Source organism: Fulmarus glacialis, unplaced genomic scaffold (genome assembly GCF_000690835.1).
Source record: "Fulmarus glacialis isolate BGI_N327 unplaced genomic scaffold, ASM69083v1 scaffold8426, whole genome shotgun sequence".
Taxonomy (NCBI): Eukaryota; Metazoa; Chordata; class Aves; order Procellariiformes; family Procellariidae; genus Fulmarus; species Fulmarus glacialis.
Window position 1 is genome coordinate 41,582 of NW_009217457.1, and position 27,265 is coordinate 68,846.

The 27,265-nt window shown below is 40.9% G+C and overlaps 1 protein-coding gene across 1 annotated transcript in view; it reads right to left on the bottom strand.

The window, feature by feature from the left end:
* Positions 1-27,265, bottom strand: part of LOC104078142 (chromosome unknown open reading frame, human C10orf90) — a 68,504-nt gene that overhangs the window by 29,074 nt on the left and 12,165 nt on the right. The window contains exons 2-3 of the mRNA XM_009579674.1: positions 6,448-6,542; positions 3,097-4,186 (exon numbers count right to left, since the gene is read on the bottom strand). Coding sequence (XP_009577969.1) covers positions 3,097-4,186; positions 6,448-6,542 — 1,185 coding nt within the window. The remainder of the gene's footprint in view (positions 1-3,096; positions 4,187-6,447; positions 6,543-27,265) is intronic.

Sequence of the window (27,265 nt, forward strand, 5' to 3'; positions counted from 1 at the left end):
CCTGCTGAAAGCAGAGCCTTAGATTAGGTTATCCAGGTCCATTTAAAGCCAAGTCTTGAATACTTGGATTTGAACATGAACTAGTATGAGTAATAGTATAAGTAGAGTCATCATTACTTTAGCGAAGCCACATGAAAAATTAGAAAAAAGACACTCCAAAGAGGCCATGACTCAGCCGGCCCTATAGGTAACAGCAAAGCTGGCCCCAGTACCTGTAAAGCAGAGAAGTATTTGGGTGCTCATTCCACTTCAGATCCTAATAAGGCAGCCTATACATCCTGGAAACTACATTTACAGATTTCATACAGAAAAGTCTAGCCTCGAAAGTAATTTTTCTTTTTTTTTTTTTTTTTTTTTTCCATGGCAATGTTATTACCACTTGTATTTCTGCTGGCAGGAAGGTATTGCCTACAGCTGCAAACTAATATAAACTCGAACTTTCTGGGTCATCAGAAATGTGATGGACAAAGTGCTCTCCACAGTTCCTTCATCCATAAGATAACTATGTTAAAGTATTAACACAGTGTCAAAAATTGTTCGCTGCCCCTTCTTTGAGAGTTCTTCCTTCTTTTTACACATTTCATTTCACAAACATTTCATTGCATAAACATATAGCAGACCAAAGCTTAACGTGAATGTATTTGAGCTAGTAAACATTGGAGGAAAAAATATCTTGAAAGAATTGGGAATCTGTAACGGTATAAAGGACTTTGCTGATGGGGTAGTTATTTTGCTGGGCTCGTACAGCAGCATCTTGTAATTTTGAGCTGTATACACAGAAGTGCCACAGCAAAAAGCAGGAAGGCAACTGTGTCCCGTTATAGCTTTCTTTAGATATTTAAAACTAGTCCAGGGAAAAAAACATTTAACAGGCTGTAGGACTGTACCAGATTTGCACCAGAACGGAGTATTGGACCTAAGAGATCACTTCTCACCCTCGCTTCAACATTTTCAGAACTAAAGGGCACTCACTTTTTCATTTTCTCCCAGGTTAAAATCATACCAATTGCCTTTCATTTTAATGAGCAGTGCGGATGTCTCATGCATTTAACTAGGTTTCTTATGATTTGTCACATTCAATGGCTGACGGCTATGCAAGGGCTCATTACTTTGGGGATCCTGGTGAGAAAGGCTGTTGTTTTGAAGCATTATTCTGGCTGGTTGTACAAATTTCACACAGGAAAGTTGTAGTAAGCTGATAAACACCTTCTTATATATTACAAAGGGTCTGATCAAGAGAAATGTATATCTTTACATTCTACATTATTGCTTGCACAAAAGGTGGAAGCAGTTAAAACGGTAACACTTCCCATGTTTATTTACACCTGTATTCTTGTGTACACAAATGGTGGAAATCATTTTTCAAAACCCAGTATTTCTCAGCTGGTTACCTCACTTATTTCCTCTTTTTAGTAAAACTGTGGAGCCATGAGCAGTGTCCTATTTCACTTTCTAATTACTTCTAGTAAAAGTGATTCTTTCATGACCACCACTGTATTACCAAGCCCAGGGAAGTCTCAATATTATTCTAATCCTTGTTTCTGTGGTATATCACAGAGAGACCTTAAATGGCGTTGAACAAAGCCTTGAATGCATAGTACTTCCTATGGAGACTTCAGGAGGACATTGTTATTAGAAATTAGGATGGCATGAAATGAAGTCCAAAGCTGAAATGCTTAATTTGCTGGTGTCGGTCAGTGGAAGGTCCTCACCAACCCTCACCCCTTTACATTTCTTCCTTGCTTTAGCACTGGTTGGCATCTTCCCTCTCCTGCTCCCCACGGTGCCATCTCCCCTTCAACAGACAGCCTGGATTACACTTATAAACATAAAGAAAATATTTTACCTCAGGCTTTCTTCAGCAGCCAGCCTGAGGGGTGCTTCACCCTGCAGACCCATGCAGTTTTCATTTAAGGGCCCGACTCTGGAATTACTGACACTGCCGGTTTCTCTGTGGAAAATCCCGGCTCTGTTGATAATTATCTTTAAGGTTAAAGCAGGAGGCCTCTGAATAAAGCAGTGCCATCTCACTCTTTGCACCTTGATAACTGCAAGAGCAGTCCCACTGATTTCGAGCGGGTGCAGCAGTAACAGCAAGGTGCAAAGGGACGGTGCAGCCCAGGTTTTGTACCTTGCTCAGCCCATGGACGCAACTTCTCATTTTTCTCTTTTTTTCCATTTGCGCACTGGAAAGATGAAGATCCAAATGAATTTTAGGAAGTAGCTTATGTTCATATACTGACCCTTAGATCAAAAAGGCTATATAAGAACAAGGTAATTGCAATTAAATGTAGCCCAAGGTCGCAGGATACATGGGGGGTAAGTTTTAACCTTAGTGTTTTTGGTAAAAACCAGACTCCCTTATTGACATTCTTCCCATCCACAGTCCCTTCCTGGAGAGTCAATAAACTCAGCTGTGGTTATTCAAGTGCACTGTAAAATAGCTGCTGCAGCCCAGTGCGGCAGAAGCTATGCCACTCCGGGCAGCAAGCAATCCCCTCGGTACCTTTCCCTTCCCCGAGAGCAATGTTGCGAAGAAAATTTTATGTTTGCAAGATGCTTGGAGATGTTTGAAACAAATGTGTTAAAGATTTGCAAACCATTTACCTGGAGCCATTAGTTATAAAAGCCTGGGCTTATTACTATAGCCTTCTAAATAAAAGCTGAAAACGATCATTTTTAATCACAAGAGCACAAAACCAAGCTTATGCAGCCATCCCCTTCTTAATCTCACATCTTGAAATTCAGCCCTTATACAAAGGAAGACCTAATTATTTTCAGGGGCTAAGCGCTTGCATGTTGCTGGGAGGGAAAAAAATAAAAAAAAAAGACAGCTATAAATGGTTAAAAGTAGAGGTTTAATGCAGAAAACACAGGCAGAGTTTTCTCTATCATCTGATGAGCAGCATGCATCACCAGCATGGCAAATATATTCATGGTAGTCCCGGAATGGAAAACCTCTGGGTTGTGCTCTGACTCACCGTGCCTTTGCAGAAGCAAAGATTACTATTATCTGCTTACATAAAATCATTGTGGTGGGTCTGTTCCAGCCTGAACTTCTGCTCCACCAGACTGAGGTTTGCGGAAATAACTTACCTGCCTCATCACTTGAATTAGGAAGTTGGAGAGAAAATGTGGTGTGATAGCTGCCAGATTGCTTATCATCATCTTTCTTCGTTGTTACTACATTATTAGGTCCTCTGGGTATATCCACAAATGCTGGAAGTTCAGAGACAAAGACACTTTGCAGAGGGTATTTACTACCCAAATAGCCTTCATTTGTTGTCTCTCTATTAATTACATTATTTTCTGTTAAGTCTGCACTCCAGTTTGATCTGAGTGGAGTCTTGTTTTCTCCTAGGAGCTTTGTCTTAAATATCTCCTCTATTGGCTCTCCATTAGCTATGCCATCTACTCCATCTGCTGTTAATCTAGACGAACTGCAATTTATATTGAAGGACAACGCTGATGTATGAATTTTTTGGCATTTAATTCGAGGTTGGTCAATGCGCACATTGAGCGACTTGTCTAAATAATAGATGGTATTTGGACACTGCTGAGAAACCTGAAGGTGGACACATGAGATGAATGAAGGTAGTACCGTCTCTCTCGCATCACTGCTTTGAAGACCCACGCTGTTCTCTTTGTTTCCAGGGTCAAAAATCCACTTTCGTGGCTCTTCACTTAATTGTGAGCAAGATTCAGAAATCTTTAATGGAGAGACATTTTGGTTTGCGTGGCCCGGTAGAGGCCAGCGACAGAGGGCTTCAGGGACTTTGGTCGAGGTGGGTGACACGGCGTTGGGCTCTTGCACAGCTCCAGCTCCACGTGCTGGGTCGCTGGAACCTGCAGCAACACGCCTGGCTGTAATAGTTATGGAGGCAAACCCTTTCTGCTGGTTTTGACACTGTTTCCCCTCTGTGATGGGAGAGTTCGATGGAGACGTGGTGTCATCTAAAGATACCTGAATTTCTAATCTGCTGGGAAGTTGACTTTTAATGTTGACTCTTTTAATGTTGACTGAACCATGGTTGGCCAAAGATTGCTTCGTGTGATAAGCGCTGGGCTGGGGGATAATGGACTGCATAGGCAAAGCGGGCCAATTTTCTTTTGATTTATTCTCATCAATCATCTGCGAAATGACTATCGGTGAAATCAATTTTGTATTTTGTGATGATAGAGATTCCTGCAAATGAAAAGATTCAAATTATCAACATATGCTATCATAATATATGTAACTGTTTCTCATCTACCATCTATCACACCAGACAGTTTGAGATTTCTTGTTAACTTTCTATTAATCCTAACTTTTTTGTCATTTAAAAACACACGCTCTTGAAATCAGCTCTGAATTGTCTGGGAGACCTCAATGAAAACCTTATCACTCTGGTGCAAAAAAATATTAAAATTAAAAATGTGTATTCTATACTATTATTTTCAGTATTTAGTCCGTTGTCTCAGTTGGGATTTGTGGCTGCTATGTTTCTTTAAAAATTGACATGTCAAAGGCAATTGCCAGTTTCAGACTCTAAACTGCTCTTTCATGATGGTCTGCTGGAATTTAAAATGCATTTAAATACATTATGGATCATTAGCCTGAAGGTCCACGTGTGCCAACACATGCTGCAGAGGACATGTGGGCATCAGAGTCATGACTGGTCTACAACCTCACCAGTTATAAGTATGGAAAAACTTCTCCATGATCTTTCCCACAAAAGTGATGTGATTTCCTATAAGGGCTCCAGGTACTATTTTAATTCATTAGTTCCCTCTTGCTTATTATTACTTGGTGGCACCTATCAATCATGTAAAACCACACATGTCCAAGATTGATTGACAGTGGCCCAGATTCATTTTTCCAGCCATGACAGTAAACATCTATCCTGATAGACCGTACATTACTTCACTCAATGTGATAAAGGAGGTGCTTTTACTTTAAAGCTATCCGAGAAAGAGTAAACCTGAGTTTAAAATCTCCTGCTATTATTATCCACACGGCTGGTCACATAAGTCACATGCAATAAAGCATCTGGCCTAATCTCATTGCTGCTGTAAATTGGCTGATTAGATTGCTCCTGCCTTGTGTTCCTAGATCTCCCAATCCTCATAGAAAAAGACCCACTGACTTGGCATGCAAATTCTGAGGATAAGCTCCATAATGAAAGTTCAGTCCAGTTCGTCTGGGGTTTAGGTGCCATTTGCTAGCTGTACTGCTCCTGCTTGTTATGAATTCGTCTCAGTCGTATCTGGGCGTCTAACATCTGATAATCAATGCCAGTACTTGACAAATATTTCACAAAACGAAATACTCTTCTTCCTCAAGGAAGACTGCGTGAGTGACAGAGTTGTGACCTCCCAGGTGCCATGGTCATCCTTCTCAGGGCCTGGGTGCCAGAGACGGGACCCTGCACCGAAGCCCAAGGGGAAAACCATTCCTGCGCTCCTGTCCCCCATGCATGGAAACAATACAGAAAACGGGCTTGTAACTCTCGGGAAGGCTGATTTGGGAACCCAAATAGGGAGAGTTAGATCAAGAGTTTATTAACGAGGTGAAATGCCAGGTAAATTTTATCAACTCTTTAAACCAGCTGCCTGTGGTTTTGACAATTCAATAATTTCACAGCCCCAGGGAAAGCATTTTCTTCCTTCTTTGTTTCTTTCATGGTTTGTAACAACTTTTGCCTCGTATTTTCTGCACTGCATTTACTTCTACCTAAAGGTTTAAGACCTCTGCATGCCTTCCAAAACTCTCGACTTCCCCGAGATTTCTACAGGGCACCAAAGAAGAATGTTGCTTGAAATACTTTATTTGGATGCATTTCTCATGCTCCAGTAGTTAATTTAACATTTATTTCTTTTTTTAAGGGCTGCACAGATGGAGACATCCTGCAAGAGTCCAAAGGCACATCAAAAATGCTCCTGATTAGCTTCAAACTCATGCAGCAACATTTTAAATAATTTGCTTTTCCTTTTTCAGCTTGAGTATATGTATTATTCCCTTCTCCCAACCTTCGGCAAAGAAATAGATCTTTAAGGTCTGACCAGCTGATCCTATGCTCACTGGGAGCTTTCAAGCTTCACTGCATCTTGTGAAAAAAAAAAATATGCACTTACACAAAGTAATTGTGGTGAACTGAAAACTTCAGGCTTTATCTTGAGAACATCTGAGACAGAGTGTACTGATATTTGGGATACCACTTGATTTAGCCTCCTGAGGTGTTTTTAACAACTTTTTTCCCCCCACAAAACATGCAATTTTTTTCCTCCTCACCAAGAGCACATTGAACCACAACATTTAGTCGTCATTTTGTTTGGCTTTTCTGCTGCCTAAGCTAAGCCTAGCTAAACAAAACCAAGTCCAAATACACTGCTCAGCAATCAGCGATTGTTTTTTAAACCTGAATGCATTCTGCTGACTGCTATCTAAACATAATTTATTCATTTTACCTTGGTAGAGCTTGATTTTCCCTCCGCAGCGCTCTCCCGCTGAAGGCCTGTGCACGTTCTCCGGCCATCAGTGCCCCATCGCTTTTGTGTCACTCCTGGGGAAAAACCACAGAGAAAGTAACATTATTTTCAGTGTCCTGGAGGAGACGAGTTAGAAAATGTGGTTTTAAATGGAGTGCAAGCAGGAGGGAAAAATGATCTGATTGCCCTGGGATCTGGTGATCGGAGGGATCCTATTTCTCCCTCTTCCCAGGAGAGGCACTTGAAACGCCCCTGGGATCCTGTTGCAAAGATGTGTTTGTGGACAGTCTCAGAATGTGTTCAGGGCTGATCCAAAGCTTGAATATCTCTGCTTTTGGCTGCTGGGGCTTCAGGTGTGAATGTGGAGGAATCGGGGAAGATGGGAAATGAGGATTTCAACAAATGTCACTTTTGTGTAGTCTGCAGAACTGGGAGCACAAATGAGCACATTAATGGGCTGGATGCTATAAGTTTGATTTCATTTGAACTAAATCACCTTCACATTTAAAGAACAGTAATTTTAAATCATATTCACAAATTATATTACATCACAACTTTTCTAGTTCAGTGATAACTATTACATCAGTACATCAGTCTCTGATTTTGTCATCTCTTGTTTTCTGTGAGCGCTAGCCTGTCTGCAGCTTTTTACACAGAGCTAATTTCCATATAACACCGAGCCTGGGCTATTGCAATGATACATTACGTCTGCTGTCAACAGTTTTGCCAGAAATTACGTTACTTTCTATTTTGTAATAAGCATCCAAAATTAATTTTCAAAAATTCTCTATTTGGACTGAAATCTCTTGACATTACTGGCTGGTGCTTTTTAGCAACCAGTCACACCACTGCTGAGACTTTTTTTTTTCTTTCACACAGACAGCCTGCCACAGAAGTTGACAATTTTTTACAAAGCAGAATTTCAGTTTACATGTAACATTTATTAACAAAGGAATATAAATCAGCTCCACTTTAAGAAGTGTTCATTAAAGCATACCCACCATAGCAGGCTTCATGGCTTCATCTCCTTGGGTGCAGCTAAGGAGTAAAAAGGAAAAAGAGGGAAGGTATCAGGTCTATCCCCGATCAAGAGATCTCCTTGAGTCCCATCAGCAATCACAAAACACTAGCAGGTTGTTTGATGAACCTTCTGCTTTAATAAAGTATACTAAGGTATACTTTAATTCTTTACTTGCACAGCTCTAAGATGCCAATGCCACTGTGTATATTCATAGCTGGCATGAAAAACAGAGGTTTGCTTTTGTCATTGAGCGAAAGAAGGTCCTGAGCAACAGAGAAAACAGCTGGACTCATTAGCCACAGTATGGGAAAAAACAGAGAATCCAGAAAATAGCCGGAGCAGAGGGCCCACTACGCATTTTTTGGCAAAGAAATAATGCACAATTGCAATCAGTGAAAATGCAATGAACCTGATCTGGCACCGGATCATGGTAACTGCTGGCACAAAACACGGGCGAGATGCCCCTGGAGCCTACTCCTCACCCTCCTGCGGTACGCAGTGAGAAGGAGGTGCTGCACTTCCAGTGAAGGACAAAATCCACCTGCACCCACCAGCAGTGGGAGAGGGGTAACTGCTGGGTGAGCCTTATGGAAAGGTTATTTTCAGTGTATCAGTACTCTGGTGAGTTACATGTGAATACCTGCATGATGAAAAGCTGCTACATATGCTGTCTTATTTACTTTTCAAAACAACTAAGTAGGGAATAACTTGCAGGGTAGGATAAAGGAGAAATTGTTGGATTGAATTAAGGCAAAACCTCAAAAAATCCAAAAGTTTGATAAACAAAACGTATGTAATTAAAGCAACAACTTCACCTAAGTTATGAATGTTTTCCTCGAACACTTTACAGTAAGAAAACCACAGTTGTCTCAGACCAAGCTGCAAAGCTACAACAGGACAACATCAACTTGCGAATGTCAACCAGTGCACAAGGAAATCCAGAAGGCTGGCCGGAGATAAATCAGATCCAGACAGGCATGTTTTGCCAGATGGCTGTTCATGAATTTCATTCAAATATATTTTCAGCACAAGAGAAAGACTGAGTACTACAGAGTCAAACAAGAACAAGTTGTCAAAGTCCACACAGTAGAGTACGTATAATATGTAAGTTATCCTCATCAAAGTAACCTCCTGTAATTAGCAATAATCTGTAGGTAGGACCTTCCAATTCCACATAGACCCCTTGGAATAGATAAGTTACTTCTTGTTTGTTTAACTCTAAAAAGTAGCTCTTTCTGGAGCAGGAAAGATAGGAAGAAGTGAGGTGGGAAGAAGAAGAGGAGGAAATTTTTATTTTCTTTGCTACATCATCCAGAGTGGAGTTTTGCATTGCATTTTGTACCATATCCTGTGCAATGACATTCTCGTTTTACTATGGGAGCCCTATTTTTGGAAAACACTCAAACTTTTGGCAAGTCATTTAAACTAGTTGCTGAGATAGATTAAATGGCGTTGGTGGCAAAAGCTGTGATATTTTTCATGATATTATTAAATCTATTCTTGGAAGCTTCACATTTGTTAATTCACGTCAACAGAACAAGCAAAAAAAACCCCAAACCTTTAAAAAGAGCTCGAATCTGTGTTTGAAATGAAGACACTTCAGGGAGCACAAGGGTTTAGCTGAGATGTGTCACATACAGAGTTTTCATACAAATTCTCATTGCTGACAAAACACACTGCACTGTAACTTTTGTTAAACAACAAAATGCAAAGTTCAGTTTTTCCCTGGTGCGAAAGCATGAAAGAAATGGCATTTCAAGTACTTTCCATCTCTGTGGGGAGCATGAGAAACTTATTTCTGAGTTGAAATCCTGAGGATTTGTTTAACGTCCCCAGGCCTTCCCTTCTCTCTGTGACCCACCTCTCCAGCTTACAAACAGGAGATGCGACGAGGAATAGAGGAGCAGTTGCTGGCATATGAACTTTGTCCTATTACATCTTCACTCTTTTTATTTTTTTCCCCCACAAATACTGTTTGTTGAAGCAAATGATATGCTCTTTGGCAAGGCATCTGGACATCCGGCTACAGACCAGGGTTTTCCTAATTATGGAGTGCAGCTGGAACCGATTCTCCCAGTCTCGAGTGCCTGGATGTCTGCCTCGGGCCAACTGGCAGACGGTTCAGATAATGATTCAGAAAAGATGTACTTGTAAATCAGCTTGCTAAAACACAGATAGATTGCAAAGGTGAGGGTGCTGGTGAAAAATAGTGTACTGCAAGTATTTGGCATGCACAGGACAGCCCAGTTTGTGGCCAGCTGAGGTTTTGTACAGAACTTGAGACACACATGAAAACAGTCCATGGATAATGCTATTTTGCCAGTGTTTCAGGTCTTTGCTAGACACATACAGACTGCCATGCTGGGGGGGGGTGGTCGTTTGATGGCACCCAGAGTGACACAGGGCAGAGCTGGAATGACTTCAGACCACTGGCCCTGGCCTCATCTCCAGTTTTTGTCATGAAAGTTGCATGTTTCATTCATATTTACTATTCATATGCTGACAAATTTCAAATGCGTGTCAGCACTTCTGATCTCCTCTGCTCTGCTCCAAGCCCTGCTGACCAGGTCTGCCATCCCCCCTGAGCCACCAGCATCACCTCAAAAATGAAGTCCTCTGGAGGCTCCAGGAACCTCCAGCACTTCCCTCAAAACACGATAAAACAGCATCGCAGAACACATACACCATATGAAAAGGGGAAAACTTCTCCACTTCACCAAAAAATTCTCTCTTTTGTTGATCCTTAGCCCACCATCTAAGAGATCTCCAAGGGGAGTCGGGCTCCCTCCCAGGTCCATGGCAGCCAGGGTCCCCACAGCCCTCAGGTCAGCACTATTGATTACCCAAAAATGCTCAAATTCCCCATCTGGGACGTGGGAGTTAAAGGACATGGGTGGCTTGGCTGCAGGGTCAGGCACCAGAGCAGTCACTCAGCTAACACAATGTCTCTGGTATCACGTAAAACTTTTTTTTTAAGCCTTTTTCTCCTTCTGTGCATTATTCCTACTGTAAGTTATCAGCAGATAAACCGTATCATTAAAATTAACTTGGAGGAATTAATTTATACTTTATTCTGTTTAAAACATTAGATTTGTTTAAATTTTCTTGTGACTTATTTAATTCAAATACCTTGAGGAAGCCTTGAAGAAAAGAGTGTCATCATTAAAGATTCACCACTCTCCCTCTCAGTAAGGGCTGGGAGAGATCATAATTCACTTCTTCAGATCTGAAGTGAGTCATCCAGAAAAACCATCCGGCCATTACAGATACATCTAAGATGAAAGCCAAGTCAGAATGAACTCCAGAACCAAATCCACATCTTCTGGTCTTCTTCATGTGTCATAAAGAAAGAATATAATAAAATTGCAGAGAGTATTGTCATCTAAAATAAAACCAAACAATGAAGCTGAAGTTCACATGCTTGGTACTAAACGTAGAGACAGATGAAAGCTGAAAATCCCACCTTATACCGAAGTCCCTGCTGATATTAAATTGATTTATAGGGAATCTACTGGCGAACATCACGTTTACTTGTTAGTGGAGAGAGCGATGCATCTCCAGAAAGCCTTGGCACGGCACAGTCTTGCCATCCTTCAAGGACGTTATTCTGAGCCTTCAGAAGTGATGTTAAGTTCAAGGAAGAGGTGAGGTGGTGTGTTGACGATGGTCCGAAGGCAGCATCCCAGTGAAGACGGGACACAGGCAGGGCAGGAAGGCAACCCCATAGCCACACATGGATTTTACGCTCTTACATTCTCATAAAAATACACCTGATTTTCATCTCTGCAGGATTTGACATTCAGCTACCTTCATGTAAGAAGAGACAGCAGTTTTCACCAAGATATTTAAGGGGCACACGATGTCATTGTGATAGCTCGAACACAGCTAGAAACCACACTGTACTTGCCTATCAAGAGAGGATGACAGAAGGAGAGTACATCAGCCCTGTTACAGCATCTTTGCTGAACCTCTTACAAGAAGCAGCATGCACCTCCTTACAATGGGGGTCAAACAGCAATATAGATTTAAAGGGGGAGAAAGCAGCTGCCAACTCTTTTCTTGAAATCTTTCTTGCCGTGGAAAAAGCCAAACCAATACAGACAAGTACCTTGCCACAAAAGAAAGTACTTGAACAAAGTTGCACAAAGATAACAGTATTTTAAGGCAGCTTTGCTGGGAAGATTTTCAAATCAGAGTAAGCAAAACAGCCTGAAATCATTTCAGTCTGAACAGGATTCATTATGTAAACAAAATAAAAAAATATTTTTTTAAGATGTCAGGATGGATTTTCTTCTATTACAAGTAGCATCATGAGATTTGTTAACTGAATTATCTTTCCCTGCTTGCACACCTTGAAGCTGTAGCTGGCTGCCTGCAGAGATGATTACAGGAGCTGCCACGGAATGGACAAATGAGTTCTGGTCTGCTATCAAAAAGCCAGAAGTTGTAAATCTCTCATTATCCGTGCCATTAGAAGCAAGGTGCTCATCAGGGGGCTAAAAAGAGCACAGGAATTATATCCTGAAACCCATGCATAAGAGAAAAAATATTGTGTTTTCATTATGCATTGCTATTATTCTTTATCTTCACTTAATAAAATAAAGTGGGGAATCACCCCCAGCACATCCATCACATACACAGAGGCAAAAATAAGTAGATTCTTCACTTTCTCCTTTTTCCCTGTCTCCTCCTCCTCCAAGTTTTATTTATTTTCTTCCTTTTTTTTAAAAAATCTTCAGTGGTGTGGGGAGGAACACATTCCTAGGTTTCTCTAGGCAGCATAAGCATACACTAACAAATCTCAGTCCCTAGACTAACTCACCAAACCTGCTGAAGCCCAGCTCTGTGGACATAACTCAGAACAAGGACTCAAATGGGAGTACGCAGGAAGATTTAACTGACATAGGTTTGATTTCTTCAGTCTAAATAACACGGTCTGTCACTGGAGCTCCCTGCTGGAGCTCTTCTGAGATCTTTATAAAATGTAGTAGGAGGGGAATGGGGAGCTCAAAACCAGGGTATTAGAGGGAGGATATCTGTAAGGCATGGAGAATTGGGGTGGATCACGAGGGATAATAGTGTTTAATAGCCAAATTATTCTCTTTCATAATTTTCCTTCAGTAGTTTCATTGTAGAAATGGAAGAGATGCCATAAATGTCACAGGTTCCTATTCCTGTGGCAGCAAGAGGAAGAACTGGAGACAAGCAGCAAGCCATCAAGCTCCCCAACGCTGATGAGCCAAGCAACGAAGGTCTTGAAGTTCCATGGTTCCTCCCACTTCGGTGGGACTGGCTTCCACCCATCTCTTTGCACTGCTAAAAGCAATGCAATATTGTCCAGATATTTCACCATGATTCTGGGAGGTAGATACTTTTGTATAATTTGGACACATTTTCCTAAGAGGATTTTGCAAAGCAGTGAGAGATTGTGCATGAGCAGCAAAAAACCCAAACTCTCCTTGGAGAAGAGGACTCCCCTCTAAGTAATCCTGGCAAATTCCGATTCCTGTATGAGGTGCTCTATCCTCACACCAAGGTAAGGGGCAGCACATGGGAGATGACACCTTTGGTTTCTCATCAAAGTTCCTGGTTGGTGGCCATCCTATTTTTTTGGAAAGCTGCTGACACTAAAATGTTATTGGGGATTTTTTAAACAAGTCCTCCTGTGGGGCCTCAGCAGCTCTGGAAGCAGCATCCGCAGAGGAATCACCTGGAGGGGCTTTGTCCTGGAGGTGATGTTTGGGACCATGTGGGAAAAGGCAGATCGATGGCAAGCAAATGGAGATGAAGGGCTGACAGGCTCTGAAAGTCTGTCACTGGCATGGCACAGGAGGCAGGAGAGGAGAAAAGCCAAGAGCAAGGTGATCGCTGGAGGCCTGCTGTTTCATGTAAGAAATATGTAACACTGACTTTTGGGTTAGACAAATGAATAAAATATTTAAATATGAACACTAGATGTGCCAGAAGTTTGTACAGAAAAGAAGGTAGACAGGAGATAGAGACAAAGAAAGGAGGTGAGTCCAAGCAACATCAACATTTAAATTTTTCAGGTTCCACTTATCTCTAATTTTAAGGCATTCTGAATACTATTCCTGGTTCAGATCCTTGCACTAAGATTCATTAGTACCTATTGTAAGATTACTTGGCTTATTGACCACTGAGCACCTAACCTACTCTCAAATTCTGTGCATGTTATGACCTTTACATGAATACATGCGATAGCACTAAAATAACAGAAAAAGCTATTGGAAGGAATCCTCTACCACTCTCAGAGTCCCCTTCACAGCATGTTATTAAGACATCCACGTTTTAGTGACCACGTCCGTTTCTGAAAGTACAAGAATGTTTGAGATAGCCAGAAAATTCTTAAGTGACTGTAAATATGACAAATACTATGCATAAGCAAACAAAGGAAAAGCAGTTCTGCAGCCAAAAAGTATATTTATGAAGAGTTATTTTAGTGCTATCGCATGTATTCATGTAAAGGTCATAACATGCACAGAATTTGATGGTACAAATGGGTTTTGTAAATAAAAATTCCACCAGTCTTACCCAGAACCGGTAACAATTCCAAAACAGGCACATTTGCCTAAAGCTGCTTATGCATAATAGGAGCTAGAGGTAATTGTTTGGCCTCAGCAATTCAATATTTCTTACATTTATCTGCTTTTGTAAGAGCACAACTTTAAGACAAGAAACTGTAGCGAAGACAAGAGAAAACCTGTGCGCTGTCTGTTATGCATGCATTTTATGATTCAATATATATCCTGCTGCAGGGATTTTTCACCATGCTTTTGCTTAACAATGGTATTTGCTTTACTGATTTTTTTTTTTCCTTGTAATACTCTTAATACAGTGGTGGCTCCAGAAAATGATGTGTGCTGTGGGTACAGATGCTTTTGTCAAGACATCAAAGCAGCGTTTCCAACACATATCTATATTAGACCAATTTTGTTTCCAAAACAAAGAGACAGGATGTTCACGAGCCAAATTTGACACTGAACGATTTGTACAACGGAACTAAACTCAGTGGAGCACCAGTCGTGCCAGATTTAATATAGACTTTTCATGTTACTTTTGTATAATAGAAGCCTTCATTTTTGTGTAATACTTGGGATATGATTTGTTTCTGGAAAGTCTTTCCCATTAACTGCTGTGATTACAGACATCAGAAACTGCTTGAAAAAAGGGAAAAAAGAACCAAGAGAAAAAAAATCAGTTCACAGGATAAAACCACAATAGCTAAGATTTAAATAAATATGAAGCCTAAAAAGTTAAGTTTCTAAGTCACTAGTGTGATCACAAAGTAAATAGTTTTATTTTGCATAATTTAAGAATACTACGCAGCTCCCACTAGTTTCAGTTGCCATTGACTTGCCTTGACTCTAAATCTAACGACTCTTCATGCAGCTGAACATAGTAATTATTCTACCACGTAAAACTTTTTGGTTGGTGAAATAATACCTACATTTGCCTTTTGAAGGGGAAGTGAAAAACAAATCTCTATTCATAGCGTGCTTTTACCATGCGGCCGTGATTTGTTTGATCTTGGAATTAGCCCTTTTGAATTCCATTGCAACAGGTTTAGAAACACAGATCGTGCTAGAGATTAAAACAAAAATGTAGTAATAGGAACATAAAACAGGGCATGGCGGATTTTGTTTTTATCACCAGGTTCAACAAAAGATAATTGGTAATTGCCTTTTTGGTTTTTTTTAATCACTCAGGCTTTCAATTCAGAAATGGAGGGTGCGGAAAAGCTCGGAATTGATGATTAAATGTTAAAGCCCTCAGAACCTTAATTTTTGGCATCTTTTAAATACTAGTTGGCAAGGAATGAAATTTAGAGTTCTCGAACTCTCTTTTGGCTGCAGGTGTCACCTGAATGAGAAGGAGCAGGGCTGGGGGCTGTCAGCACCCACCCAGCCCCGCCGGCCGAGCAGCCCGGCCGGACCAGGCAGCCGTGGCCGCTTTTCCAAGAAGCAATAACCTGCTGCCTAGCAACAACTCAAAACTCATGATTGTTTGTATATTCCATTTCTTGTGCAAAACTAAAAGCTCAGATCCCAAATTATTGCATTCAGTAACATCAGAGCTGCAACAGATGGATAAGAAAATGCATTTTCCTTTACGTGCTGCAAGACTTCCTTGCTCTACAGCGTTGCATTCGTAAAATATACACACCCTCCAACACATTTTGATGCAAGACCAATCTGGAAAATATTTCAAAATGTGAATAGCTATTTTCACAATAGTTGTCCCCTAGGAGCTACTTCTCTGAATAAAGTAATTCACATATCTGTACATTTTAATGATGAGGTCCCTAAGACTTATTTAGGGCTAAACACGAAGGGTCACGTTCTTTCGGGCATAAATATGCTGGATAGCATGACGCAACTTGCAGGAAAGTTGTCCCCGTGTTTTAGAAGTCCTGGGTTTTTCCTAATTATTATTTACTGCAAGTGAAACAATTAAAGAAAAAATAACAAAAAACTCCACAACCCTTTTGCACTGTGCTTTTTACTTGGATCAAATTTTTAGCCTGATTTCCAGACGGAATTTGATTTATGTCCTACCCTTCTGTCTGTCCAACCTGTGGCTTTTGAGCTTGTGGGCTGTTTCAACCAACATGACAGAAGGGTTGATAGCTGATCTCCGACAAGCTTACTGCAAAAATCACTGGCTTTGTAGAAACGAGAGGCTGCCCCAGAGAGGAATTCACTGGGTCCCCCCTGTTTGATCCATGGACACGCTTACGAGCCGGGCAGGACATCCACAGTGCCGCATCGCTCGTGGTGGGTGCTGCTCCTTGTCCTGGGAGCGGCGAGGAGGCACGGGAGGCAGATGGAAGAGGGGATGGGTGAGGAGATGTGGGGAGGAGGCAGCAGCACCAGGGTGAGACTTGGGTCTCAGGGTACCAAGGCATAGGTTTCATCAGCTCCGCTGCTCATGAAACGATCTCTTTCTTGTTAGCCTGTATTTTCAATTTCATCTTTTTGTTTTCCTTCTCTTAGAAAATGTGGAAACCTTATGCTAAGATTATGGAAATGGAGAGGCTTAAAGAAAAGTTAAGTGCTGGAGGCCAATCTAATGATGCCATAACTGCCTGACCTCAGTATTGCTGTACCTTAGACATAATCATGTACAACGTCTGTCCTGTTTAAAGTCACATAGCAAATCATTGCCAGAGTAGTCACCTTCCTAAATTTGCCTACTATGATAGACACAGCATTGGATACCTAAATTTTACTACAGAGAATACCTGGAATAATGCCGTGTGAAGCAATAACTGAACAGCTTAGGTTGGTATAAGGAAATGCTGAAGTAACTACCTATCAAAGGCAAAATTAAGTTGTTATGGATGATTACCACCACCACTTTGTTTGTCCTACAGTTGTTCTGTTCAGCGACAATCTCTGATCCAGAGCCAACACATAAGCCATTAAATAATTTAGCTGCACTCTTCCTCCAGCCAAATTCTGGCCCCTCTCAATTTCAGTCTTTCCACTGCGTGCTCTGGGACGAGAATTGATCCCAAAGGTCTCTTCAGGTCCACCAGCTACAGGAGACAGACTTCGCTGAATGTGCTTTCAAAAACCTCTTCGGTCATTATCTGTATTCTCTCTAACATTAACTACCATTAAATCCTCCAGCTAGAAGCTGCAGAATGACCTATAGGACACTACTGAGCATTTTCAAGCTTAACAAGGAGTATGCTAAGAGCTCACAACCCCGTACCGGCGACACCAATGCTCAGGTGGGACGTGACCAGCCAAGAGCAATGAACTTTGCATTGGGAGGGGGGGAGATTCGTCCTTGTGCAGAGAGCCAGCGCAAGCCTGGATACCTTGGTAAAGGAGAAGTTTGGGTGGAATTTTCTTTTAGGAAAGTTTCAGCTGGAAATTTAGTTTAGACATAAAACTCTACAGCCTATCTACATTGCTATGGTCCTTGTGCAAACTGTTCCGCTCTCCATTTTGGGCTAGCTCCCAGCTGAACTCTCTCATGACACAACACGACTCTCCCCCCTCACCCTCTCTAACCCAAGCAAAAGTGCCAAAGAAAAATTCCTTGGAAACAGTCGGCATTTTATGGAATAGACTGTAATTATTAACCTGACCTCCTCACAACGGACTTGCACATACGCTGTGCCAGTGGATTACTCACTGCCAGCCGCATTAACTGACTTAGTATGTGTGTCCGCAAAACACAATAACTAGTTCTACCTGGTTTCTGAATCCTTGGGAAAACAGAGCTCCCGCCCTTCTCCCCCCCCCACCATACTCCTGGGGTAGCCTCGGGCAACTAACGCATTACTGTGGGTACACTCCTGTCTGTCGCTGCTGCTGGGCCCACGCTTCCCTGGTTTAGGATGGTGTCCTGGCTAAATTCCCAGCCACAAAACCACTGCAGGTGGCTGCGAGAGGCCAGTGAAGTAATTTGTTTCCACCAACTATGCTGTCCTTCCTTCCAGGAATAATAATTTCACTTCTCCTCCGAGTAGCTTGTACTCTCCCTCCCCCTTTCTCACAGCACAACTACATCTTCTTTTCATCCTAATTTTCTTGGGCCGATAGGCTCAGGTAAGTGTCTTTATTGGATTACTTGAAGTTACTTTGGTAACTTCCAGTGGTTCTTAGGATGGGATGGGGTTTCAGCTATTCTGCTGTTTGCTTTTTTGGTTTGTAATGGACATTTTTTACATCCACTCAAAAAAGTCGCCTTGGTGACTTTTATGTCCAAAGGCAAAATGGAGCAGAGCTTGGTCTTTGCTGGGGCACGTACAAATGCGTGCTGAGAGCACTCCGACAGCTGCCCCACCACGGGGAGGCAAGCGGGGTCACAAGCCAGTAATGCTTTATTTTAAACCGCGGACACCTATTCTCCTGTTGGAGCTTAGAGATCCTGTATTTTGTTTCCCATGATACATACATGCAACTTGGTTAGTGAGAATGATAAACAGATGTGTATACACCAGCATTGATTGCATTATTCAAGAGAGTTGTGACTAAAAGACCAATTTTTACAACAGAAGTATTTACAGTAAATTAAAATCCTACCAACTGAAGCCAACTTTAGAGGATTAGCACAAGATTCATGATCTGCTTTAATCACTCAAAAGACTAAGATCAAATAACGGTAAGAAAGAAAAAGTAAATACCGGGGTACTTTTTTGTGGCTTAATATATTCTGATAATCACAAACCTATAGCACATACTGATGTTACACACAGGGACACACTGCAGGGATACCTGCAACGGCAGGCACAACAGCAGGCTTAATCTTACGCTCATTTGGGTTAAAGGCTTTGGCCTCCTTAAACAGATCAGAAAACAGGCTTTCAGGATATTGCTTTTTTAAAAAGAAAAAAATTGAAATACACTCATAAGTAAGTATACTATTTGGATGCTTAGTGGGATAGAAGTCATCTATGATGTAAAAAAAAGAAACAAAAATTTCAGCAAGTCATTCGTGTTATTCTAAATAAAAGGGCAAAAATGCTTCTCACACCCTAGACTGAAAGCATTATTTTGGAATAATTTTTCAGTTTAGACTATGTCATATTGATTTAGGACCATCTTATTACTCTACATTTATTACTGCATTAGAGTAATGGGACTAACACCTTGGCCAGAATGTTAATGCTGATAGGTATATAAATGCAGATTTATATACTTCATTCAACGTTTAAGGAAAGTTTATTAATCCACAATTAGGTGGTGGGTTGTTGCCTTTTTTTTTTTAAATTTAAATAAAGTACTGAAACTGAGCACAAATATTTCTGTACTTTGGGTATAAGTTAGTGTTTCTGGCTGTGGTAGCCATAGTGATAACACTAGGATTTCCCCAGGATTTTCAAGGTTGGGGGTTTGGGGTTTTTGTTGTTGTTTTGGGTTTTGTTGGGTTTTTTTTTTTCTCCAGACAGCACTGCCAACTTAGTTCCCGGTTGCTTTTAAAAAAGTAATAGCTAAATCAATAAGGTGCTATTGACTTTCCTGAAACTAGCCAAGGGAAAGTTCCACCATCTCCAAAATTTATTCTTCCAACCCCCCTGCTTTTCCACCAAAACTTCCAGTTAGCGGTTATGTATTGGCAGAGCTGGATTAAGATCTGGACTATACTAAACCCAAATTATTATAACTTCACGCTCAGATTCCTGGAATAAACTCCTCCTTTGGGGAGCCAACCCCAAGGTTAGCTTCATCGGGCCGAGTCAAAACTAATAGAGAATGAAGAAGGGAAGAAAGCCTATATGGTATGAAGTAATGTTGTAATAAAATACAATATTTCCTTGAATGAGGAGTTTCCAATACCTTTGCCTACAGCAAGTTATGATAACAGCCGCTGCTTTGTATGAAGAAATAAACAGCTTTATGTTACTGACCTCTATCACATACAGTCATGAAACCAGAGTGCAATTGTAGTCATTTGCTGCTTTTTAGATATTCATTTCTCTTCCCCGGTGCTTAAGAGGGCTTACTGAAGGCAGCTTATACTAGATTACGCTTCCAACACCTTCATGCATTATAGACCTCCAAATACAATTTTTCCCTCTCAGAAGGTAAAAGTGTTGAGTCATTTCTTTGAAAGATCTGATGGAGGTTATTGCTCATAAAAAGAAAAAGCCGGCGGTTCAAGGCAGGGCTAAGTGAAACACAGCCAGCAAGCTGCAGCCCCGAGAGCAGCGCCCGAGTCTCCCCGGGACTCGGGCTCCCAGCTCCCCTGCTTTGCTCTGCTCACCCTTTCCTGGTTTAAATCAGCCAGGCACTAGCAGCTTATCCGAGATCATAACGTGGATTAACAAGGGCTCATCGGATGGAGCCGTGTGCCAGAAATAATTATGATTTAAAATGCAAGAGCCTGGCAGGAAGGGATTGTCATTTGTGAAGCCAGTCCATTTAATGGGGAAATAACCCACATATTACAGTAGAGGATAATTTGGCAGTTACAGTTTCAGTGGCTCAGAGACATAAAATACAGTCTCATCAATGTGTAAGATTAGAAGTAATTAGCCCCTATACGGTAAAGTCATCAGTTAGAAACTAGACTCCATCTGGGGACTTTTTGTAATGATGCCTCAGGGACAAGTAAGACGGGACCCTTGACTTACAAGATTTGGAAGGGACTGAGACCTAATTAAATCTGCAAAGATGCAGTAACTGCAGTAAAAGGGTTTTTAAAATATGAAACACATTCCCTTTCTCTAAACAAACGAGGTATATTACACTCTGGAACAGTAGGAGAATTAGTCAAAAGACAGTGAGCAAACAGCTGCTGTGCGGCTGCCAAACAGAAGATGATAGAGGATTATACAGAATTGAGGAACATTTAATAAGAATTGAAGAATATTTAATAGGGTTTTTTTTTAAGGATAAGGTTTTATTTAATTGTGATGAAAAACAAACACACAACTCCCATCGTAAATCCAAGAGAGTATAATTTTTTAAAATCTGATTCTCCAAATGCATGTTATAATAAACACTGATTGCCTTAAATAAATAAAAGCTAATTCTCTTGTAGAAATAATATACAATTTACTTTTTCCCTCATTACAAAAAAACAGACTTGCAGCTTTTCAAAGAGGGATACACAGAGCTATATTTTTGCTACTGAGTTCCATAAAGCATTTACCATCTTCCATTTGCTTAAAAAGGGTTGGCACTTTGTACTGGAGAAATGAAAAATTTTAAGTTAGCTTCTCAGCAGTGATTGCCTCATTTATATGATCTATCTTCTCCCAAGGAGGAGGAGAAGGAAAAAAAAAAAAAAAAAAATCACTGTATGATATTAACATTTTTCTACCATAACCCAATACTCTGCATTTTGTCAATGCTGGATCATTAAAGCCTGGAAGCTAAATGGAAAAGTATTTTAAGGCCATGAACTAAGAGTGGAGCAACAGAGATATACTGATCTCAAAGAGAAAACAGAACTGAGATGACACATGTAAGTTCACGTGCTTCATCATGCCTCTAAGAAAGACTAATTAAAATGGCATCAAACTCATATGTAGGCAGCCCAATGCTGAAAGAAGTTACCACCTAGCCAAAAACTTCAGTATTTTTTTTCCTACATTTGTAAAAAAGGCTTAGGAGAAATTTGATCCTTGCACATATGATGGTGGTGGGGCTATTTTTTAATTTATTTATCTTATAATAGAACCATCTTCAGCCATTTCTGAGTCATAGAATCATAGAATCAGTTAGGTTGGAAAAGACCTTTAAGATCTTCGCGTCCCACCGTAAACCTAACACTGCCAAGTCCACCACTAAACCATGTCCCTAAGCGCCACATCTACATGTCTTTTAAATACCTCCAGGGATGGTGACTCCACCACTTCCCTGGGCAGCCTGTTCCAATGCTTGCTAACCCTTTCAGTGAAGAAATTTTTCCTAATATCCAATCTAAACCTCCCCTGGCCGTTTCATCTTGTCCTATCACTTATTACTTGGGAGAAGAGACCAACCCCCACCTCGCTACAACCTCCTTTCAGGTAGGTGTAGAGCGCGATGAGGTCTCCCCTCAGCCTCCTCTTCTCCAGGCTAAAGAGCCCCAGTTCCCTCAGCCGCTCCTCATAGGACTTGTCAATTCTGTGTTTTAATCTACCATAAAATGTCTGTGAAATTATGCACTGTTTGGGATTGCCTGTAGAACTGTGAACTCAATAATCCTTATTTCAGCAAGACTTGGTGAAACGATATCAAACCAAGCCTCCAGCTATAAATACATTATCCCATACAACACATCCACAGTCAACTGTATAACAACTAAATACATATTATTAGCATGATGACCAAGACTTCACTTAACAAAAAGAGCCCTGTACAAACCAGCTACCGACAATAAAGAAGTCACCATGGCATCTCACTGGGGATGTATAGAACTGTTGTAACTCAAATGCTGCCATGCTGATCTGTGAAAATAAACCAGCCATTATAAACATTTTGAAATGGATTCGTGTTTCCCTTTAACTACAGCGCATATATATGAAATGGTTTCTCCTCTGCACAGTAGGGTCTACACTATTTGGTCCAATCCACGTGTCATTTCTGTGGATATCCATCTGTGCACAATGCAGTTCCACCAGCAGCTATTTCGAAGACATTCAGTGGGCTCTTTCTTTGCAAGAAAAGAAAATGTAACCACTTATTCTGTTTTTAGTAGAGGAGCATGATGAGCTTGATGGCTAGTCAATCACCATGAGAAAAATGATCAACAATCTAAATGCTCAAGTATTTCAAGCCTCCAAGTGACCTTTCAAGAGGATTTCAGTTCAAAAACACAATATGAGGAAAAGCTATGGATTTTGGAATTCATCGTATATCCAAAGCCTTTGCTAAATGTCTCTTAGAGATTGCTAGAAATGTAAAATAAACAGCAGTGGGGATGAAAGCTAGGAAAAAATGAATTAAGGAAAAGATGGGCTGGTGTCCAGCCAGTGATCTGGGTCAAGATCTATTTGTCTTTGATTACGTGTGTTGGAAATACCACTCAGCTTTCAGAAGGAGAGAGATCTCTCCTCAGATAATCAGTTAGACAAACTGGGAAAGATGTAGGTGGACACAGGAAAAAAAAAAGTAAAACCCTCACAGAAAAAAATAGTCCCACCTCAATACAGCAGTTGCTGTGCAGGAAAATGCGATGGAGAGAAGGAAAGAGGAGAGCTTTACTGAGAAAACCCTGGGGACTAAGAAGGAGGCCTGCAAAGAAAGCGTAGCTCCATCTACACCGGAATAGAACAGCACAGTTAATGCTTTTAAAGCTGAGAGAGTTTTCTTGGTTGTTTTTTTTTCTTCCCCCCCCACCCCCAACTAAAAGCTGAAGAAAAGTTGGTTATAAAAGCCTCTGTATCTTTGGACTGAGTGGAAAGGGAGAGTCTCAGGTTAAAAAAAAAATAATTGCAAAGAACAGTCAAGAGAAGGAAGACTGCATTTATACATGGAGCATAAAAATAGCAACCGAAGCAATACTAACTATGTGAGTTCAAATAAGAATACGTAGCGTAGAAGCGCTGAGGAATCCAGAATGCCTGCTTATTTTTAAAAAGGGGATATTGATATCACAGGCATCTCAGAAATACGATGGCATTAAGATAAAGCAGTGGACACTATGAAAAAAACCCCAACAGTGTAAGTTGTATAGAAATGACAGAAGACCAGGCGGACAAAGGAGCAGAGCCAAGAACCAAGGAAAATATACAGTAAACTAGGTAAATAAACAAAATACACACAGCGGTTCCTCAAAGTCTCCTTAAACTCAACTTCCATCCCAAAACAGCAGAAGTATACTAAGAACCAATATTTTCCCAGAATGGCCCAGAAAGGGGACCATTACTGCAAAATACTGACACTAAATAAGTTGGGACTTGCAGCAAAAGTCAAAAAAGAAGCAACATGTAGAGATCTACAAAAATCACAAACAGCTTTTCCAAAGAGGCACTGGAAGAGGTATGGGGAGACATGAAACTACTGGGTAAATGCATGCGTGTTAGAAGAGATTTTTTTCTGCACAACGCGTAATTAAATTGTGAAGCTAAATGGCCAGAATCAAGATAATGTTGTAACTGGATCCTTGCTCTGACCCAGTGTTGCTATTATGTTCCCATCACAATGCCTCTAGAAAAGACACTGTGGGCATTCTTTAGAAATATTTAGGAAAATAAGACCTTAAGAAGTAATGCAAAGGTTGTTTTGGGGTGGGGCTTTTTTTGTTGTTTTGGGGGTTTGCGGTGGGATTTTGTTTGTTAGGAGTTTTTTGTTTCGTGGGGTTTTTTGTTTGTTTTTTGTTTGGGTTTTGTGGGGTTTTTTGTTTTTGTTTTGTTTTTTTACAGACCAGATTTTTTTTGTGATATTCATAACTACAATGACAGCGAACTCCTATACACAGCTAAATGGTATACTGCAAGTATTCATGATTATGAGCAATTGCAGTGTTTTACTGTGAGATGACATATCTAGGAGATTAACCCACCTTTCACATAAAGACAGTCTGCCAGAAAATTCTACCTTTTCCAAGCAGTAAATTGTTCAAATAACTCTGTTATTCAATTATTTTAGTATGTATAAATTGCAAAAACCACAACAAAAGCAGTTCATAACCGCTGTTCTTTTTGATGTATATTTAGAGAGGAATTCAAGAAATAACAAAACAGAAACAAGGTTAGAAGTTCCACTTCAAACTTATTTGTGCCAAAGCAACATAGACTGGGCTGAAGAAGAAATCTCTCTTCTAAAATAAAAGCTAAGCTCTTTATTGAAAAACAAAGCAGCACATTCAAGGCTTTTGCCCATCCCATATTATGGGGGGATACCCTAGAGAACAAGGTCATAAGTTTCATAGTCTGTATTGCTGTTAGGAAGCAATGACAGATTTATTGTAAAGATTTGTTAGCAACAGCAGTAAGGTCACCGTGCCCCAATGCACAGAAAATGTTCATCTACCTGTAACCCTATTACAGTTGCAGGTTAAACATCTCCTTACCCAACCCTTTACCTTGAGCAAACATGTATTTACCTTATAAAGCTGTAATTCTGCATCAACATTGAGCTAATTGGAGGTTTACTGTCATTAATTTAGATAATATACATTCATCTTACAAAAATAGCTTCTAGCAGCTTCTTTAATTTAACCTTTCTTTTAGCCTTCTTTTTTTACTGTCACACAACTAGCAATTCAGTGCTCACAAATGACCTCCCGTGCCCCAATCATGCCATAACAATCAATGGTAGAAAATTCATAAAACAGATTAAATTCTACAGCATTCACTTTGATGAATTAGTAGAATTTGTTCCCTTTAGCTGCTCAGAGTTGATCTTTGATTTTTAGCTGAGTGCACTGCATTGGAAAGAGTAAACTAGGGACACCGTATTTTTGTTACTTACATGGCTGTAATGGACAATGAGCCACAGCACCCATTGCAGTAAAGCTGACTTTTAAAGATTTTTGCTCTTTATCTCTGTTATCTTACTACTTAAAGCTATGAGGAGGAACTGCCCATGACAAAGTGTTTCTGTATAAAATTTGAGGTTATTACATTATACTATAATTATTATACTTTCCTACCTGAGGTCACACCATGCCAGAATGAGGCACAACTGAGGATCATTTTCCCACAAAGCTTTAAGGGTGGCAAATGATCCCAAAGTAAAAAATTAACTTCATCACTGCAAGTTACATAACATGTTTTGTTCAACGAAAAATTATTATTCACCATTTAAATTAAGGATTGCAAGAGAAATTCATTCTGAGCTTTTTCCATTTCCCTCATACACACAATTTGGCTAATGAACCAAGAAACCAATTAGTGAAACATCTCAATTTATAGCAGGTTGAGGTAATCTTTAGCCAGGGCACAGTTAAAACTCCTGCACTGTGAAAAGACGACTTTTCATCTTCAGAAACAGCACTGTGGAGTTAATGAGCCCTCTTAACACAAAGCATCAGTGATGGCACTATTTGCCCAAAGACAGAGACTTCACCTCTCCCCAGCAGCACCTACCAGGAAGCGGCAGAATCTGGGTGGAATCTCTACGCAAATACAGCATTTTCTTTGTGTTGACATTTTGTGGATCTTGGTGTATTTTGGCACGTGGATGTGCAGTCTGTGGTGGTGCACGACAGAGGTTGGATGTCTATGCGGAGGTAAGGTTTTTGGAGAAGCTTCGTTTTCATGTAGCAGTTGTCCTCTTGCACGCCCAGTCCCCTCTTACCACCATGCCTCGGTTTTGCACCCAAGGCGTTGTGCTGAAGACTTTCTCCCAGTTTGCAGCCCTACTTACTGGGAAGGGCTGCTCAGGCTGATCTGAGCCTGTGCCTTGTGCACGGCTGAGGAGAGGGACTACGATAGAAACCACTTTCCAACTTCAGCACCGAGCCAGGGGTGTCCTCTGAGGTGCCCTGGTCCCCCTTTTCCCCATGGAAAAGGTTTCACACTTTAGAGACAAGAAAATCAAGAGGTTTGAGGACTCAAAGAGAGGAGGCGGAGGGGACAGTGCTCAAACCAGCCGATGGGCTAATGGGGAGGGCATATCCCAACTCCCACCTTCTTCCCAGATGCTGGGATCCGCAACCCAAACCCACTCCTTCATGTCAGGTATCTCAGCTAGTTTCTCTAGTTATAAGTAAATGGCTCATTAAAGGGCCTAAAGAAACGGGAGATGGACTCTAGACCCGAGATTCCAAAGTGTATTTTCCCAGTTCCCAGGACAAACCCATAGCCAGGCTGGAGGGTGGGCCAGGTAAAACAATAGAGAGTTCACGGGATAAAATAAAGCACATAAAGGAATAGGGGAGGCAATTGACTGCTAAAAGGAAATCTTCGCTCCAGGGAGCGCTTACGCATTTTGCACTACAAAAAGTACTTTAATAAAATACATTAAAAAATAAGAACCAAGAACTGCAGCCTAGACATGCCCTTCTGCTGCTGTAAAACCAACATAGGTGGCACTAAGCTCTGTGACACAGAATATACCCTTGTTTGCTGACCCACATTTCTTCCACGGGGTTTCCATCTGTTTCTTAACATTGTGTTATCACCCTTGGTTAAACTGGTTAAAGATATATGTTCTGTACCAGAGAGGTATGTGTGCACAAGTGCAAGACATGCATCAATTGCTTCTTCCTCTGTTAAACCGTATCAAATCCTCGCACGCCTACCTAGGACCCCAAAATATTTCCCATCTCCCAACCTTCCTACCACTTCTCACGTACCTCAAGCCTTGATACCACCCTTGACATCCAGAAGTCAAACCTGATCCCACCTCTTCACGCATCAGC